The 18,087-nt window shown below is 35.4% G+C and overlaps 2 protein-coding genes and 1 non-coding gene across 4 annotated transcripts; 2 read left to right on the top strand and 1 right to left on the bottom strand.

Annotated features, from left to right (window-relative positions):
- Window positions 1–743: 743 nt before the first annotated feature.
- On the top strand, window positions 744–4,710 carry LOC107613518 (ubiquitin-conjugating enzyme E2 enzyme activator PEX22). Its single transcript, XM_016315555.3, has 8 exons — window positions 744–1,270; window positions 1,969–2,205; window positions 2,365–2,412; window positions 2,920–2,976; window positions 3,069–3,170; window positions 3,665–3,730; window positions 4,009–4,110; window positions 4,200–4,710. Exons 1-8 carry the CDS (start codon window positions 1,154–1,156, stop codon window positions 4,302–4,304), a joined length of 834 nt encoding a protein of 277 aa, XP_016171041.1. The 5' UTR covers window positions 744–1,153; the 3' UTR covers window positions 4,305–4,710.
- Window positions 4,711–13,395: 8,685 nt separating this feature from the next.
- On the top strand, window positions 13,396–17,548 carry ATXR2 (histone-lysine N-methyltransferase ATXR2). Of its 2 annotated transcripts, none has more exons than XM_088497446.1 (15): window positions 13,396–13,589; window positions 13,677–13,752; window positions 13,897–13,982; window positions 14,097–14,446; window positions 14,745–14,857; window positions 14,972–15,003; window positions 15,130–15,281; window positions 15,669–15,756; window positions 15,855–15,903; window positions 16,009–16,063; window positions 16,254–16,323; window positions 16,416–16,485; window positions 16,583–16,659; window positions 16,734–16,785; window positions 17,189–17,548. In XM_088497446.1, the coding sequence occupies exons 1-15, from the start codon at window positions 13,503–13,505 to the stop codon at window positions 17,206–17,208; spliced, it is 1,377 nt and encodes a 458-aa protein (XP_088353572.1). In that variant the 5' UTR covers window positions 13,396–13,502; the 3' UTR covers window positions 17,209–17,548. The 2 variants fall into 2 exon arrangements, with proteins under 2 accessions (XP_088353572.1, XP_016171600.1); XM_016316114.3 differs by having other exon boundaries at window positions 16,729–16,785.
- A 110-nt stretch (window positions 17,549–17,658) lies between these two features.
- On the bottom strand, window positions 17,659–17,742 carry LOC148547111 (small nucleolar RNA R11/Z151). Its single transcript, XR_015898602.1, has one exon. It is a non-coding gene; the product is annotated as a small nucleolar RNA R11/Z151 (small nucleolar RNA).
- Between the last annotated feature and the right edge of the window lie 345 nt (window positions 17,743–18,087).

Raw genomic sequence — 18,087 nt, 5'->3', positions numbered from 1 at the left:
TTGTAATAAATTAATTTTTAATTTATCAAATTGATTGGTATAATAAAAAATAAAAGGTTATTTTATTTTATTTTTGTTTGTTTTGCTTGTTTTATAGGTTAAAAGAAAGAAAAAAATTCAGAACTGTGTAATAGATGAGTAGATGACCATATACAAAGCATCTCAGATCTCAGCATCTCACGCTAATTAAATTAAAGTTTTCACAATAAAATAAAATAAAAAATAATTTCAGAGATAATGAAAAGGCTTTTCAGGAGATATCGTGTAGAATTTATTTTTTGCACAAATAATTTAAGAAACTAGTAGAAGAAAAATGGTAGTTGGTTCTATCTTGGGAAAGAAACCCCCTTATCTTTTATAAACTAACTCATTTTTTATCAAGAAGAGGAAAACTTTACCAAGATAACCTTCGGCTTTCATTTTATTTTTACTAGTAGAGGTGGTGTGCAGTCAGGATCATCTGTTAACAGTTTAGACTTTAGAATGTTTCTAACGGAAAATAAAAAAATTATGGTGACAAAAAAAATCAACTATTAGATTAATTATTATATATTTTTATATAATATATATTATTTATTTTTATAATTTTTATTTTATATTTTATATTTTATATTTTATATTGACATAAGATGCTTAAGTTGAAATAGTAATTTCCTAAAGAGTTAAAATTTTGTAATAACATGAAACTTGCATATTATTTGTTTCCATACCTAGATATACATACAAATAGTATTTAGAAATAAAAATTCGTGCGCATTTTTTCATTTATACATAATGCTGCCACTTTTTTTAAAGTGGAAAATTAAATCTAATCTCTAACTACAACTTACTAATTAAGTATATAGAATTTAGGGGACACAGAAATAAAAATGATTTTGATAAAATTAACAAAAGAGAACTGACAGTGTTATCATAACTCTCTTTTTGCGTGTTGGGTTTGGAACATTTGTTTGGTTCGTTGATTTCTTCCATTCCTTCACAGAATCAATCCAGACAGAGCGATCAATGGAGTGAAGTTGTTGTTGGAGGGGATGATGAACGAGTTAAACCCTCTGTGTCTCTGAAGAGTGACCCTTGGAACTTGCAATTTTGAAGAAAAGGAATCTGGTGAGTGGTGTGGTTTGTGAGATTAAGAAGAACAAAGATTATAGACATGGCAACGGGTGAAGGTGACACCCCAAAACAAGAGCTTTTCCACCTTATCAAACGCTTCGGTGCTTTTGTCACTCTCAAGATCTCCAACCTCTTCTCCATCTCCCTCCACAACCTCGTACCTCTCCCTCTCTCTCTCTCTCGTGCTCTTAATTTTCAATGAGCTTATTCAATTGGATCTGATATGAATTATGATGCAAAACCTTATCTTTTTGTCGATTGTGGTTTGCCCTATTTGAACTTCTTTGTTACTGTTCACTGTTCGGTTTCCATTTTTTGTTGCGTTTGTATTTACTTATTGTTGATTGGGGGTCCGGGATAGTGTAGTTCTGAGCTGAATTTCTCAAAGTTTCTATCTTTTTAGTAAAATTCATCTGGGTTTTTGCAAGTTGCGACCTTTGAAAAAGGTGAAGAGTGGGTTGCTTTTACCTGACTCAAGTGAGCTGGAACTTAGCTTAGCTATGATTATTTGGGTTAATTTAATCAACTAAGCTTAATTTAATGCTGGATGTGGCCCTCTGTACAAAGGATAAGTTTGTATGCTCAGGTTTGTTGTCTAAATAGGCCCAAAAAAGGGGGAGAAAAGGAGGAGGAAGAAAGTGATTTAACCATACATCATAAGTGATCTCTTATAAAGATTGTTTGTTTTGGTGCTTGAAAGAAAAAAATTACTTTCAGGATGGTAATGATGATCTTTATCTGCTACTACTTATCCCTTCCGGTGAAGATATGTACTTTAGTAGGTCAAAGTAATGAAGTACTGTTTCTGTCTTTGTTTCAAAGCTTTAATCCTCATTAAACTATACTTGGTGATAGGATTTGCGCTCTATTGGGGCTGTAGCTGGTCTTGCTGTTGCCATTGTTTTCACATGGAGGATGTTGAGATCACCTTCTGGATCTCAACGCAGGCAACAAAAACGGCAAGGTGCTTCATCTAGTAATTCTGGAGTTGGTGCACATTCTAATGCCTCGGTAGCTCCTCCTGAAGTTTGTTCACCCTCAGATGATTCGAGGGCACAAAATGTTGTTGATGAGTTCTTTCAGCCAGTCAAGGTAAAATACTTTCATGGCTTTCCCCCCTTTTTTTCAGTGTCAAGGTCAGGCAATGCATGTGTTCTTTTGGATTAATAAAAGGGGAGCAGGTTTGCATTTGGTAGTTTTTTGTGTTATTGGTAATTCTAAGCTCTTTCTTTTTCCTTTCCTAATTTTCAGCCAACTTTGGGGCAGATAGTTAGACAGAAATTAAGTGAAGGAAGAAAGGTAATTATATACTCCCTCTGATTTTCTTCTGTGAACATGATCTGTGTTTCACGCAGTTTTTTCTTGCTATGATCTTCTAGAAATTAGCGTCTCCTTTGATGGTAAAAGATTTCTATCTGGAGTGAACTGATTGTTAACAATCCAGTTAGTAAGTAAAAATTCATCAATTTAATGCATTATAAATTAAATTGATACAAGAGATTAAGGTGTAAATGAAACCATTAAACTAAGGCTATTTATTGGTCTACTTTCAGGTTCAAGCTCAGTAGATTTTATATGTTACTTTTCTTTTTCTGGTCTATATTGATAGATGGTGCAGATACTTGTATTCTTTTTCTCGTGGAAACTTGAATAAGTTGTTTGCATTCATATCTTTGTGCAACATAAGTAGTGAAAAAACAGAATTAAGATGTTTGATGACGTGGGGAACATTTCCTACAAGTTTGAGTTGTTACATGTGGTTTTGATCAATGTTTACTGACTTTTATGGCCACTATGTGTACATAGGTAACTTGTCGACTTCTTGGAGTGATCCTTGAGGAAAGTAGTCCAGAGGAGCTTCAGGTGATGAGCTTGTTCTGTGTGATGATTTTTTTCCTTTATAAGAAATGAATGTGAATAAAGAAACCAATGTGGTTCATCTTGTTTGTTGGCAGAAACAAGCAACTGTGAAGTCCTCTGTGCTGGAAGTGTTGTTGGAAATAACAAAATTTTGTGATTTATATCTCATGGAACTAGTTTTGGATGATGAAAGCGAGGTGTGTAATTTGTTAGATTATATCATTTACTCTTCACATCTTATCTGATGAGCTTAATGGAACTAATGAGCAATATTTCACATCATATGCTGCAAATTCACTATCTTCCAACTTTATCAAACTAATTTATAAACTGAATGATTTGGAACTAAGATATGTATATCTGCTTGAGGCAAAAACTTCTAGACGAGGATTCAATGCTTCAGGGTTGCTGTTGTTACTTGTTTGTGAGACATTTGACACACATACACACAAACATATATAAATAATCTCGCTCTGACTCTTTGTCCAGCTTATCCTTCACACTATATAATGTTCACTGTTAGGTTATCACCATCTAGCAATTGCTAGCTGAACTTGCTGAGTTTGTATTTCATCCTGGTGTTGATATTAAGTTGGCACAAACTAAAATTGCTTGCAACTGTATTGCCTCTATTTTGGTAACTGCATTGTTCAAAATAATTTACGCTTTTAAGCCTGGATTATTTATGCAGAAGAGAGTACTTGTTGCATTAGAAGAAGCTGGGGTATTCACTTCTGGTGGTTTGGTTAAGGACAAGGTATGTGAATATGCACCAGTTGTTACACCATAAAATGTATTCACTTCGCTGCATGTTACTTTAGTGTTCCTTTTAAGAGTTTTTCAGTGCCTCTTTATATCTTCTTGATCATTATTGGTACTGGAACGATCAAGAAAAGGGATTGACTTAAATGTTGAAAAGTAAAATTGTATCAAAGACTCTTGAATGCGCATATCATGAATGCAGTAAATATCCACTGCTTGCCAGCTACTTTTTCTTCTGTGCTTAATGATAACCTTTATGATACCTATATGCAGGTTCTTTTCTGTAGCACAGAAAATGGACGATCATCGTTTGTTCGGCAATTGGAACCGGATTGGCATATTGACACGAATCCAGAAATCATCAATCAGCTAGCTGTAAGTTCCTTATATATTCAACAACTCAAAGTTCATATGCTAATGTTAAATTCAATACGGTATCTAATGATGAACAAATTATGTTGCAGAGGTTTATCAAGTATCAACTTCATGTATCGCCCTCTAGGACCGAACGAACAGCAGCCAATGTGTTCAGTGCTCCTTCCCTGGAACAGTTCTTTGGATCCATATAAGACTCAAACCTCCACAAATCAAATGTTTTTTTATGAATTTCTACTAGTTTCTTCCTCTATGAATTGTGGATTCCACCTTCACCACACTTTACTTTTTTCTCAGCTGTTTTAGTTGTTTGAGAAATAGGTTATATGATGTTATTCGAGCTTAATATGGGTTATCACCCTGCATAGGTGAAAAGACATGCAGTGTATGTGCAATGATGCTTTAAGGAAGAAGTATCATTTTCTTTCTTTTTCTCTCCTTTGGTTTAAAGTTAGTGCATTAGATTGACAACTTCTGTTATATATTTGTATTTGATAATCATAGTTACATGATAATATGATATGCCCTCATATGGTCATGGACAAGCTAAATGGTTACACTCCTAACTTCAAGAGGACATGGGGAACTTCATTGACACTATTTTTGTAGTATTTTGTAATGTGCTACAAGATTCAAGATATAGCATTTCATAAATACTCGAGCTAATCCATATTTAGGGCAAATCACGTAAATAAACTAATTGAAGCACAAAATTACATGGATCTCCTAAAATAAAAAACGTTACGTGCATCCTTTCATACACAATTTTATGTAAATCGAATTAATTAAAGTTGATTTAGTCATTCTAGTAGTAAATCGAATCAAATAGATTTGAATTACTTGGTACATGCATTGAATGCATTAGTTTTGATTTAAAAGGAAATGAAGTTTACTCATAATAAATCGAAATCATTGGCTTCGAATTATACACATGCTATTTGTCCATAGTAATTTGAATTGAGTAGATTCGAATTGAGCTATAATAAATCGAATGGAGTTATTTCGATTTGCGTTGAACGAATGCTAGTGGTAAATCGAATTCATTAGTTTCGATTTAGTGTATATATCTCTATATAAAGAATTTGAATTCACTTGCTTCGAATTACATTTCACCAAAACCCACTCCCAAACCTCATTCCAGATAAAGTTTGCGCCAAAAAAACCCCTAATATTCAAACTGTGAAAATGGAAGACGACCCGAATCGTATCTATCGGTTAGACGGCGTCGCCTATATTGCCGATTCTATCTATGAAGAGGTTAGTTTCTGAAATTAAATATCTTTAAAAAATAAGTTGTGATGTTAAGTCGTCTAGAATTTCATTATATGTGCTATTGAGATTTTTAAACTACAAATGGTAGTTAGAGTAGTGATTTAGTGGTTTGTTAGAATTTTTAAAGTACAAATACAAGGTGTAATAGTGATAAACAATACTTAGTTAGAGTAGTGATTAACTAGATTAGAAATTTTTAGGAATTTAGGTAAATCTAATTTAAATTTCAAATGCTAGATTAAATAGGTAGTAGAAGTTTGGTAAGGATTTAAATTAGTTTATTTTTTAAAATTTAATTTTATTACTAAACGTTAGTTTAACAGGCCAGTAATTTAGTTTATTTTTAATTTATTTAAAATTAATTTAGTTTGGATTGTTTAAAATTTTTATTAATTTAATATAATTTAATTTATTCAAAGTTAATGTAATTTAATCCTTAAGTGTTAGTGTTTAAATTAATATAATTTAATTTAGTTTAATTTTATAATTTACGTATTGAATATCAACTTAACTATATACTGTTAGAATTTAAGTCAATTTGTTTAATGCAATTTAATTAAATTATTGAACGCTAGGTTATCTATGTCCAGTGTTACAACATAATTTACATTAAAATTTATTTTTAGTAGAATTGTCCGTTTTAGGTGGTTTTTGATATAACTTGGATATGATTTTGTTGAAAAGGGTCTGCATTATTTAGTGGTCTTTTGGTGAATTGGTTTGTTAATTATGATAGTTCTAAAAGAATTTTTTTATTGTGGTGCAGCTATATTGATGTATCACCAGCATGGTATGTCCCTAGACGACAGAATACCGTACCTGTGGATGGTCGACTTAGCCCATCTCGTGAGACTCAATGACCACTAATTTAGATTAGATGAGCCGCTGGTCAGTGTATTTGTCGAGCAGTGGCGGCCCGAGACTCATACCTTCCACATGTCATTTGGGGAGTGCACAATTACGCTTCAGGATGTTGCGTACCATTTAGGCCTTCCCATCGACTTACAGTACGTCAGCGGGTGCCTGACGGACTTCGAGCGGTTTATTGATGGCGAGCGACTTGCATAGGATTGGTTCCAAGAATTGTTAAGTGTGTTGCCTCCGGCGGACTGTATAGACAAGTTCACTGTGAAGTGCACTTGGATGCAGGAGACATTCAGTCACCTTCCTCACGACGCAGACAAGAAAACTGTCAGGAAGTACGCAAGGGCATACATCATGATGCTATTATCCACCCAGCTCTTCAGTGACAAGTCCGGTACACGTATGCATATCCGGTGGCTACCGAACGTAGCATGATTGGAGGATATGGGTGGATACAGCTAGGGATCTGCCACTCTGTCGTGGTTATACCAATGCTTGTGCCGTGTGGCCAACATAAATGTGGTTAAGTTGGCCGGTCCGTTACAGATCCTCCAGTCATGAATCTTTTGGCAGTTCCCAGGTTTCAGGCCCGATGGGTTTGACGCCTTTCATTGGCCATTAGCTACGAAGTACTCACTGTTTATCGTTGTCTTGTTTAGTAATATATATTACATATTATTGTCATTGTTCATAACATGTATTGAGTGTCAGGTGGTCTGGTTATCAGCCAAAATTGAGTGAGAAGGGGCCTAGAGACACGCAGTAGAGGCTCAGAATAAATTTACACCGGCCAAGGGATGTAAGTGTTTTACCTTTGAAGCATTCATTGTTGGTGTTCCTTTAAACTATTTACTAGGTGTAAGTTGACTTGCAATATTCTTCATTGTTTACCAGTTCATGTGGATGCCATATAGCGCACCGGAGGTTGTTCAAGTAGTTCATCCCGAGATCTTGGAGTCCCGACATATGACACTATGGCGGGCTACGACGACATTGATCTACTTTATTGTGATAGAGTGGCATTAGGTGGATAGGGTGTTACCACAGCTTGGTGGAGTATACCATCGCCCACTACCCACACTCGATATTGATTTTCTGATGACGAAGGATGGCAGAGGCGGAGACCGATGATTTTCGAACACTCTATAGAGTTAGCACGTACATTGGACCAGTCGCGCCGACCATGTGCTACGTTAAAGCAACAATAAAGCGTAATACAGTAGACAATCGATAAAGCAACATAATAAAGCGTAATACAGTGGATAACCGAACAAGCAACACAATAAAGAAAATACTAAACTCCACTAACTGCTTCAGAACCCCTGGTGCCTCCTCCCTGTGGACAACTCAGCCTAGGATGACTAGGCTGTGTGCATAGCCCACACCACGTTGGTTGATTTGGATCAACCTTTGTCCATACTAGTGTGAATTCTAGTGCGCCTCGGATGACCTTCAGATGCATGTCTCTTACTGTGATCAGGGATGACTATTGGACTATCATACGGTGGCCAGAAGTGATATGGAAATAAAAGGATAAACAAGACAAGAATTGAAATTAAATAAAAAGATACATTGAAATTGAAAATAGAAATAAAAAGATAGATTAAAATTGAGTATAAAGAGAATTACTCTAATTTCTACCCAATTTCTTGACGCAACAAGAAAGGGACTCCTCAACTTAACTTGTCAACGCCATAGTTTGGGAATTGATTTGAAGGGACTCCTCAATCTTCTACTCAATTTCCCGATGTAACAAGAGAGGGACTCCTCAACCTCAATTGTCCACACCATGGTTTCATCACGAAACCAAAAGGGGTTTTGAAACCTCTAAAAATTCTATACTACGACTACAATAGCTAAGGAGGTATTTATAACCTCTTATTAGGTTAAAACAAAGAAAACCCTAAAGCCCATAAACATAAGGCCCAATCTAATAATTAAATAAACAAAATCAAAATATATTAAATTACATTAAAACATTCTAAAAATATAAACTAATATCTTCTAAATAACACTTGAACTCTTCATATCACGAACATTTGAAGCACGTATCATTCTCCTCCTCTTCAAAAAAGATTCGTCCTTGAATCTTGTAGGTGAAAAAAATTAGTATATGAAAAGGACAATAATTACAAGGAAAATAATTTCTTTTTTTTATTTTTTTCTTTCTTTTTGTATTTTTTTTTGCACTGTACGCTTTTTTTTAACAATAAGGAAAAGCAAACGAAAATAAGAACTTAAAAAAAGACTCAACAGACACTAGACTCTTTTTTTATGATAAAAGAAGAACAAATATAGATTAATAAGAATTAATCTAATACCTAAGCTCTGATACCAAATGATAAAGAAATAAAAGGATAAACAAAAAGATAAGGATTCAAACTGAATAAAAAGAATACATTGGAATTGAAATAAAAATAAAAAGGATAGATTGAAATTGAGTACAAAGAGAATCACTCTACTTTCTACCCAATTTCTTGACGCAGCAAGAAAGGGACTCCTCAACCTAACTTGTCAACGCCATAGTTTAGGAATTGAATCGAAGGGACTCCTCAACCTTCTACCCAATTTCTCGATGCAACAAGAGAGGGACTCCTTAACCTCAATTGTCAGCACCATGGTTTCATCACGAAACCAAAAAAAGGGGTTTTTAAACCTCTAAATCATTCTATACTACGACTACAATAGCTAAGGAGGTATTTATAACCTCTTATTAGGTTAAAACAAATAAAAATCCTAAAGCCCATAAACATAAGGCCCAATCTAGTAATTAAATAAACAAAATTAAAATACATCAAATTAAATTAAAATATTCTAAAAATGTAAACTAATAAAATCTTCTAAATAACACTTGAACTCTTCATATCACGGACATTTGAAGCACGTATCATTCTCCTCCTCTTCAAAAATTAATTTAGTTTGGTGGACTTTGTCATGATAGAGTGGTATTAGGTGGATAGGGTGTTACCACAGCTTGGTGGAGTATAGCATCACTCACTACCCGCACTCGATATTGATTTTCTGATGACGAAGGATGGCAGAGGCAGGAACCGATAGTTTTCGAACACTCTATAGAGTTGGCACGTACATTGGACCTGGCGGGCCGACCATGTGCTACGATAAAGCAACAATAAAGCGTAATACAGTGGACAACCGATAAAGCAACATAATAAAGAGTAATACAGTGGACAACTGAACAAGCAACACAATAAAGAAAACACTAAACTCTACTAACTGCTCCAGAACCCCTGGTGCCTCCTCCCTGTGGACAACTCCACCTAGTATGACTAGGCTGTGTGCATAGCCCACACCACTTTGGTCGATTCGGATCAACCTTGTCCATACTAGTGTAAATTCAAGTGCGCCTCGGATGACCTTCAGATGCACGTCTCTCACTGTGATCAGGGATGACTATTGGACAATCATACGGTGGCCAAAATTCTTCTGGAATAAGAGGATTGAATCCCATCCTGTAGACATTAAACATTGTGCTGAGGCGATATACCTCATAGACATAAGTTGCCCAACTCAGGCGGGATTATGCACAGCAAGCAACTGCATGACAACATGGATAGTGAAGTGCCTGAAAGTATCCGCAATCGCAAGTCTGATCTCTCAACGAGATTCTGTAAGTACCAAGTGAGAAATTACCTGTTGGAGTAGTCTCGGCCATGTTAAACTCTGAATTATTCCGATCATATATTGTCACCGTAAAACATATCGATGCCTTTAGGTTTGCCTTCATTGCCTTCACAAGTGATTGACTAAATTACTGATCTGTCCCCAACTGTGTCCTAGCCTTTCTTCCTTTGCGAACAAAGAACTCTGCCAATCTCCCATAAGTGGACTTCACCAAGAAACAAACTAGAAGGTTCCTGACACCCTTGATCACCGAATTAACACATTCAGAAATAATTGTAGTCATATGGTCGAATTTACGACCCTCATCCTGGTGCTGAGTCCACTTGTCATACTCCATCCTATTGGCCCAGTCACACATTGCCGGATCTTCAGTCCGGAGGATGTCAAACCAATAATCAAACTCGACCTCAATCTTCACATAAGAAGCGTTGACTAGAAGCCTACTGGCATCCTTTCCCTTGGAACTCAACGCAAAATTCGCTGCAACGTGCCTGATACAGAATGTACGATAAGCAGCAGATGGAACACATCCACCATCAGGGCCTCCAAGGTGGCCTTGATCCTATTGCGCCTATCGGAGATCACGAGAATGCCCGGTTGAGGAGTTACGTGTTGCTGTAAGTGAGACAAGAAAAAAGATCATGACTCCGCATTTTCACCCTCCACTAGGATAAAAGCAATAGGAACGATACTAGAATTTTCATCCTGAGCTATCGCAACCAGCAAAGTTCCCCCATATTTGCCGTACAAATAGGTCCCGTCAATACTGACCAACGGCTTACAATACTTGAATGCCTCGATGCACGGTGGGAATAACAAAAAAAATTCAGTGAAAAAATGCTAACTCCCCGTCAACCTGGCCTCCAACTCGCACAGGACTCGTCTTCAGAAATGTGATACTGCCTGGCATTGTTATCTGCACACCGAGCACCCATCTTGGCAGCTCATTAGGCATCCTCCCGATCCTCATATATCTGTGCGACGGCCTTCTGCTTAGCCAACCACACCCTCCTATATGTAGGTCTGAAACCAAAATGTGCCTCCATCGTATTTTGCAGAACCTTGATGGACACAGCTACATCAGCTCTGATCATAAGAAGGATGAAAGCAGATATCACATGATATCCAAGCTTCCTGTGATCACATGAGATTAAGGTGACCAAACATGTATGAGTTCTGTTATACTATCTGACCTCCTAGATACCCTTCCGCCGCTGTAGAGTGATCCAAATCAACCCATTTGCAACTATTTCTGAACTCCTTACACTTGCCGTAGTACTTGTCATGATCCGATTCCATCACTTTGTACTCAATCCCACGGTGGATGCTATAAGTCTTCACACATAAGACGACTTCCTCTTTATTCTGAAACTGCTAACCAACCTGGAACTCAGCTAGACCTACGGTATCCTGTGAATCTCTAGCGCCAAAACCAGATTCTACATCCGGTAACCCATCCGGTCTCATCGCATCCAAGTCTAGAGCAGAAAAGTGCGATGGGTACTGCTTAGTTCCTAAGCTCGATGCTCTATCAGCCCCAACAGGAATACTCCTCCCTATATCATCATCGCTGTCATCATCAATCGTGGCGGGCTCTACTCGTCACCATCCCCTAAGATATCTTCCACTGCATCCGGTTCTCCAACTGCCTAGAAATCGAAATCATAACAGGAGTATTCATGTTAACACCTAGTTTCGCAATCTCATCACAGTGTAGATCAGCTGCGAAATATGGAGATGTCACCAAATCTCCCGTAGATGCAATTACAAGTAGAGATGAAGACGCAACAACAGGGGTTGAACTGGAGACTGCTGTCATTGGTACTGATTGATGATTTCGGTTCGATCCTCTTGATTTAGAGACCACATCCACAAACTTGGCCAATAGTTCAGGAATTCTCACCTTGGGAAATTGGCGATGACAGTGAAATAAAACTTGCAGATCCTCGTCGCTGTCTATCACAAACGAGTCGTATTTTACCCATCGCAAACTACAGAAATTAGAATTCTGTAATATAATTTTTCTATCCGTTTCATTCCCAATTTTTATAGAACGATATTATGAAAATCAACAAGGATTGTAGAAGCTCTAATAAAGACATTCAATGGATCCTTGTTAGTAAATTTTATACCCGATCATGTTTTTTACTTAATCATGTCTTTGTAGTGCACAAGAACTAGAATTAAACCAATTCAATACTATGATCCTATTTATATAACATACGCTCCTTAGGTAAATCGAATTAAATCAATTCGATTTAATTAATATGCATTGCTTTCTTAGTAATTACCATGTTCTTTGCTTAGTGTAAATCGAGTCATATAGATTCGAATTACATGCAATCAGATACAATGTAAATCAAATCATATTTATTCAAATTACATGTGTTAGGCTGCGTTTGTTTATAGGGACGTGACATTAAAACAGAGACACTGAGACACAAAATCGTGTTTAGCAGATGAGACATGGACAGAGACAGTGTGTCCAGAGATACTGAATTAATGTATTTTGTGTTTATCTTGACAAGAAGGACACATAGACACTAACAAGTGACACAACTTATTTTTTCTTTTTTTTTTTTTCATTATTCTTGTTAATTTTTCATAATTATATTTTTTATTATTCTCAAATTTTTTAAATAAAAATGAGAATAAATTAGATTTTCACAATTTGTTCTACTTTATTACCAAACAGAATATAAGAACACTAAATTTTGTGTCTCTATTTTTTATATCTTGTTTTTTAGTATCTTATCTTATCCTGTTCTCAAAAACAAACACAATTTTAAAATCCGTTCAATATAAATCGAATCATATTGATTAGAATTATCCTAAGTCCTAATAAATTGAATTAAATTGTTTTGATTTACATAAGATTAGAACATGCATATAACATTTTTTGTTTTAGAGGATCTATGTAATTTCTTTCTCCAATTAATTTTTTTATGTGATTTGCCCCATATTTACCTGATTCAAAGTTTAGCTCATATATATATATATATAATTGTGTTTTCTTTTAAGTAGGATTGGTACAACCCTTTTTTTATATACACAAAAAAAGAAATATCAGTTTATACGGATCAAATTATGCCATCTATTTTAAGATAACCGGCCTTGAATATTTTATTTGTAATTTTTTGAATTAGAAAAAAATGTAAAGACTAATATTTTTACTGAAAAAAAATGAAAGGTTAATTAATATTGCTTCAAAAATAAAATAAATATATAAGAGAAAAATATTAGTTACCAAACATTTTACTTGTGTTGGACTATCAAAATAAGTAATTTGGTTTTTTTTTCTAACTTTTCTTTCCTAGAAAACCTATATTCCTTTAAAAAAATATAAATATTAGTTGGTGGTGTTGTCTTAATTTATTGAGATATTAATTGAATACATATAATTCATTTTTCATATTTTTATTTTTGTATTATTTTGTTGACTAAAAAACTATTATTTTAGAGGGGATTTATGTGAATGAATTTTTCAGAACAAAAATAAATAAATAATAAACGATTCATAAGTTGGTTTGTGTTTCTGGGCGCCGTCACTCTCCCATTAACGTTGGTGCTTCTGGACTCTGAATTCGAGTTTGTGTTTGGTGGCATTTCATTCAATGGAGGAACCCATTTGTCCAATCGATTCCAGTTGCCAAACTCAAATCTCTGCTCTTCTCTCTCCTCCCTCCACTCTTCAACTTCAGGCACTCTCTCCCTCAAATTTTCAACTTACTTCTCTGCTTTTTTTATTTTGCTCTCTCCATCTTATTGCTTCTTTTTGTTTATCACAGGAATATTATAATACCCTTTTGTCTGCAAGGCACTACAGTTCCATCACTGTCAAACAAGATGCTAACTTTGGCAAAGGTACTATTCTTTTGTGTAGTATACTATATATGTATGTATGTATGTTAATTCTTCTCAAATGGGGTGTGTCTCAACAACTTTTTATTATTTGTGTTGCTGTGGGGGGTGTGTGTGTGTGTCTATTCTGCAACTTGTGATCAACAGGGGTATTTGCTGCCATGGACTTCTCTGATGGGGACCTTGTTCTCAGGGACCAAATGCTTGTGGGGTCTCAACACTCATTCAACAAGGTTTTTGCTTTTCTTAATTTACTTCTGTATTTATCTTGGTCTTGCTTGTTTAGGTTTATTAAGACTTATTCTTCTTTCTCTTGTGTTCTTTTGTGTGTATGAACTACTTTGCAGATTGATTGTTTTGTATGTAGCTTCTGCTTTCGTTTTATTGGTTCCATAGAGCTTCAAATTGGAAGGAGGCTTTACCTGCAGGGATTAAGGGATTCTGAGAGTCATGGATGTGATGTCGGAAGCTCTTCGAGCTTGTCAAAAAACTTCCATGAGATGGATTCATCATCTGAAGATGAGGATCAGGGAACTCATCAATGTGGTTCCGGCAGTTCCAAAGATAAAAATCCTCTTCCTGAAGGTGTTGTGGAATCTTTAATGAATGGCCAACTGAATTTGCCTTTCTCTAAGGAGTTCTCGTTGCCATCGGCGGTTCCATGCCTGGGCGGCTGTGGAGAAGCTTACTATTGCAGGTAAGGTTGTAGCTGTTTGAAATGATGTAGGGTGTATAATGCTTTTGTTTTGTAATTTTTCCTACTTGGGAATAGAAGTAAATGAGTGCTGTGAAAGTCTTGTGAAAATTTTTGTAAATAATGTATGTTAACTTGAGTTCTAAAACAACAGTACAATGAGAAGGCTACACAATGCCACTATTTCTATCTTCGGCTGGAGACTATGAAAAAATCAACCCATGCTCCTGTTCTTGCAAATTGTTCTTTCTGGATTGTGCTTTGGAATAATCTGTTTTGATGATGTTGTCAATGCCTGTAGCACATCATGTGCAGAGGCTGACTGGGAATCTTCGCATTCTTTACTCTGCACTGGCGAGAGGTCTGATCCCGCTCATAGGGAGGCACTTCTTAAATTCAATAAACATGCTAATGGTAAGATTCTTTCCGTTTGGAAATCAATGATTTTTAACAATCTAAATTTCTTCAGAATATATTATTTTCTTTATGTTCCTGTTTATTTACCATTGGTCTTCCCTTTTCCCCCAGAAACAAATGATATATTCATCCTTGCCGCAAAGGTACGTTTCAGTTTTGCACTGAATTTCTTGATTTGTTACTTTTCGAACGAGCTGTTTTCATCAATCTCTGCAGCCACAACATTTATGATTTATCTGACCGGAAGCCTGGTTGGATTTTGTGACTAGGCTATTTGTTTTACCATATTAAGATACCGCAAGTTAAAAGCAAACTGTCATGAAGGGAAAATGAAATATGATACTTCTGGTGATTCAAACAGCTATAATGCCTCTCTTCTTTTGGAAGCTTGGAGGCCTATATCAATGGGACACAAGAGAAGGTAGTTACTGGCTGGTTTTACCTGCTTAAATGAAGCCAAAATAGACGGTGTTTGTGCTTTTATGGTGCAGATGTTATATCTTGGGACAGTGTTCTGTTTCAAGTCTTTAATGTTTATCTTATATGTTTGATTTGCACTACGTTACTTATGTGGCATGGTTGTTGAAATTGAAACATTTCACCAATTTTCTCTTTGCTTTTGTCAAGCTATCCGTTTTATGATTTATCAAACTATTTAGAGAGTGGACTACATCTCTTACAAAACTTCTTACTAAGAAAATTAAATTCGTTATTTTGTTATAGTTACCAAACCATACTTTGAAATTGTACAAATAATTTAAGATGCCTTTGAATTATGAAAGAGGTAGTAACTTCAAATTGTTTGTAGGTGGTGGGATTGTGTTGCATTGCCAGATGATATTGATTCTTCAGATGAAGATTCGTTCAGGATGCAAATAAAAGAATTGGCATTCAAGGTGAGGTTCTTCAGATGTATGATTGTGCATGACATGAAATTATGTTTTTGCTGATTTGATGCCATACCTGATTTTCTGCTTATTGAATAATATTTCAGTCTCTCCAACTTCTTAAGAAAGCTATATTTGACAAAGAGTGTGAGCCATGTATCCTTACAAATGCTTTTTATTGATACATTCATTCATGTGTATGATGAAGACTACTTCATCATTTTGTTGGAGACTTATCTTGAATTCCTTGACAATTTCTAGTATTCTCCCTTGATATCTATGGACACATCATTGGCATGTTCGAACAGAATAATCTGTAAGAGTTTTCTGTATTGTGCTTTATTCTGTTTAGCCATATATTGTTATTTCTATTTCTATTTCTGTTAGCATAATGCTTGAATATCGTGATATGGCCATCGAAGGGGACTAGACGTGATAATTGAAACTGAAATTGAAATTTTGGATTGAACTAACCGGTGTATTAATCCTTGGTTTATATTTTCCAGTGATTTGGTTGTAGCTTCTCCTGTGGAGGATTACTTTTTATACATTGATGATCTGAAAAATCCTGATAAGGTTAGAATTTTGTTCAAATTACTTTTCTACTTTATCTCCAAAGAAAGAAACTCTTTTGACTCAATTCCTTTCCTCGTCATTGTTAATGGTAGGAAGAAGCTGAGAAAATTACACAACCAATTTTAGATGCTCTTGGTGAAGACTATTCTGTTTGTTGCCAAGGTAATGAATGAATCACAGTTAGTGTTAGCCTACTGATTATTGGAATTATGCAGTTTTATTTGTAATTATACCTGAATCCTTTTAAATTTTACTGTAGGAACTGCTTTTTTTCCTTTGCAAAGCTGCATGAACCATTCCTGTAGTCCTAATGCCAAAGCCTTCAAGAGAGACGAGGTACGTTGGTTTCGAACTAAGTCAATCGGTACCTGGTTTAATTTGAAGTCCTAATCTTTTTGTATGCAGGATAGGGATGGCCAAGCAACCATAATCGCAGTAAGGCCGATTCGAAAAGGAGAAGAGGTTGGTTCATAACTTTTTGCCATTATCTACAATTGTCCAAGAATTCTTCCAAACTAAATGATTTTACTGAGGAGTTTGGTTTTACAGCACATAAGGAATCTTGTGATTTTTCACCAATGTGCCACCTTTTTCAAAACTTATTGCCAAAATATCACTCTTTTGAAACTAATTACTCAAATGTCACCCTGAATATTACTATAAACAATCATAATTAAAAATGAAATAGCAAATCAGTTGTGACTGTGGTAAAAAGATGGCATCTAAGTAATTAGTTACAAAAAGATGACATTTTGATAATAAGGTTTGGAAAAGGTGAGACTTTGGTAGAAAGGCCAAATCTCACCATACTATATAATATTTCCAAATATATAGATAACTAATTAACATTTAGGAAAATTTTCAGATAACTATCTCATATGTTGATGAAGACCTTCCTTTTGAAGAGAGACAAGCATCCCTTGCAGACTATGGTTTTAGATGCAGGTGTCCAAAATGCATTGAAGAAGAGCCATAATTACCAAAACACTTGATTCAAAAAGTTATGCACAAAGTTAAAACTCAAAGGAAGGAAAGAGAAGGGGTTAAATTGAACTGTGTTTCTTCTTTTTCTACCTCTATATTTCCATAATTTCACATGAACTGTGTGTGCTTCACTTATGATGTCCTATACTTCTGAGATTAGTTTATTTAAAATTTTTGCATATGATATTTTATTCATATAGAAGGTAACCATATATGAGATATATTATTAATTTATTACTCATAAGTGTCTTCATCCTATCATTAAGGTAATATTATTACTAATTATTACTTAATATAAGAAAAGAAAAGCAATAATAGGCATGGAATTTGAGATTGGAAAATGAAGGGAAAGGGCTTCAGTGTGTGTAGCAATTAGATCATGGTAGAAATCTGATTGAAATCCGCTAAGATAATTGAAGGTAGCATCATTAGCCCAATCTTTTTCAAGCTAAAAATTAAAAAAAAAATAATAAAACCTGTAAACTAAAAGAAAAGCAATTCTGCCCGGATAGGTTCAGAATTCAGATTGATTGTGTTTTATTGAAAGAAAAATAAGAAACAGTGAGAATAAGAACAAATAAGGAAAGTGTTCCGTAGGAAACTTTGGAAACAATCTGATACCTTCGGTTGCACCAACTAGGGGTGGCAAGCGGGGAAGCCCGCCTCACTAGAAGCCTGCCTTTTGACAGGCTGGTCCGCTCTGCCCTGCCTAATGAGGCAGTCCTAGAATTCCACCCCGCCTCGCCTAATGGCGGGTCGGCTGGCTAAGCCCGCCAAATA

Source organism: Arachis ipaensis, chromosome B8 (genome assembly GCF_059453495.1).
Source record: "Arachis ipaensis isolate K30076 ecotype BB chromosome B8, ASM5945349v1, whole genome shotgun sequence".
Classification (NCBI taxonomy): Eukaryota; Viridiplantae; Streptophyta; class Magnoliopsida; order Fabales; family Fabaceae; genus Arachis; species Arachis ipaensis.
This window is presented reverse-complemented; position numbering and strand designations above follow the sequence as displayed.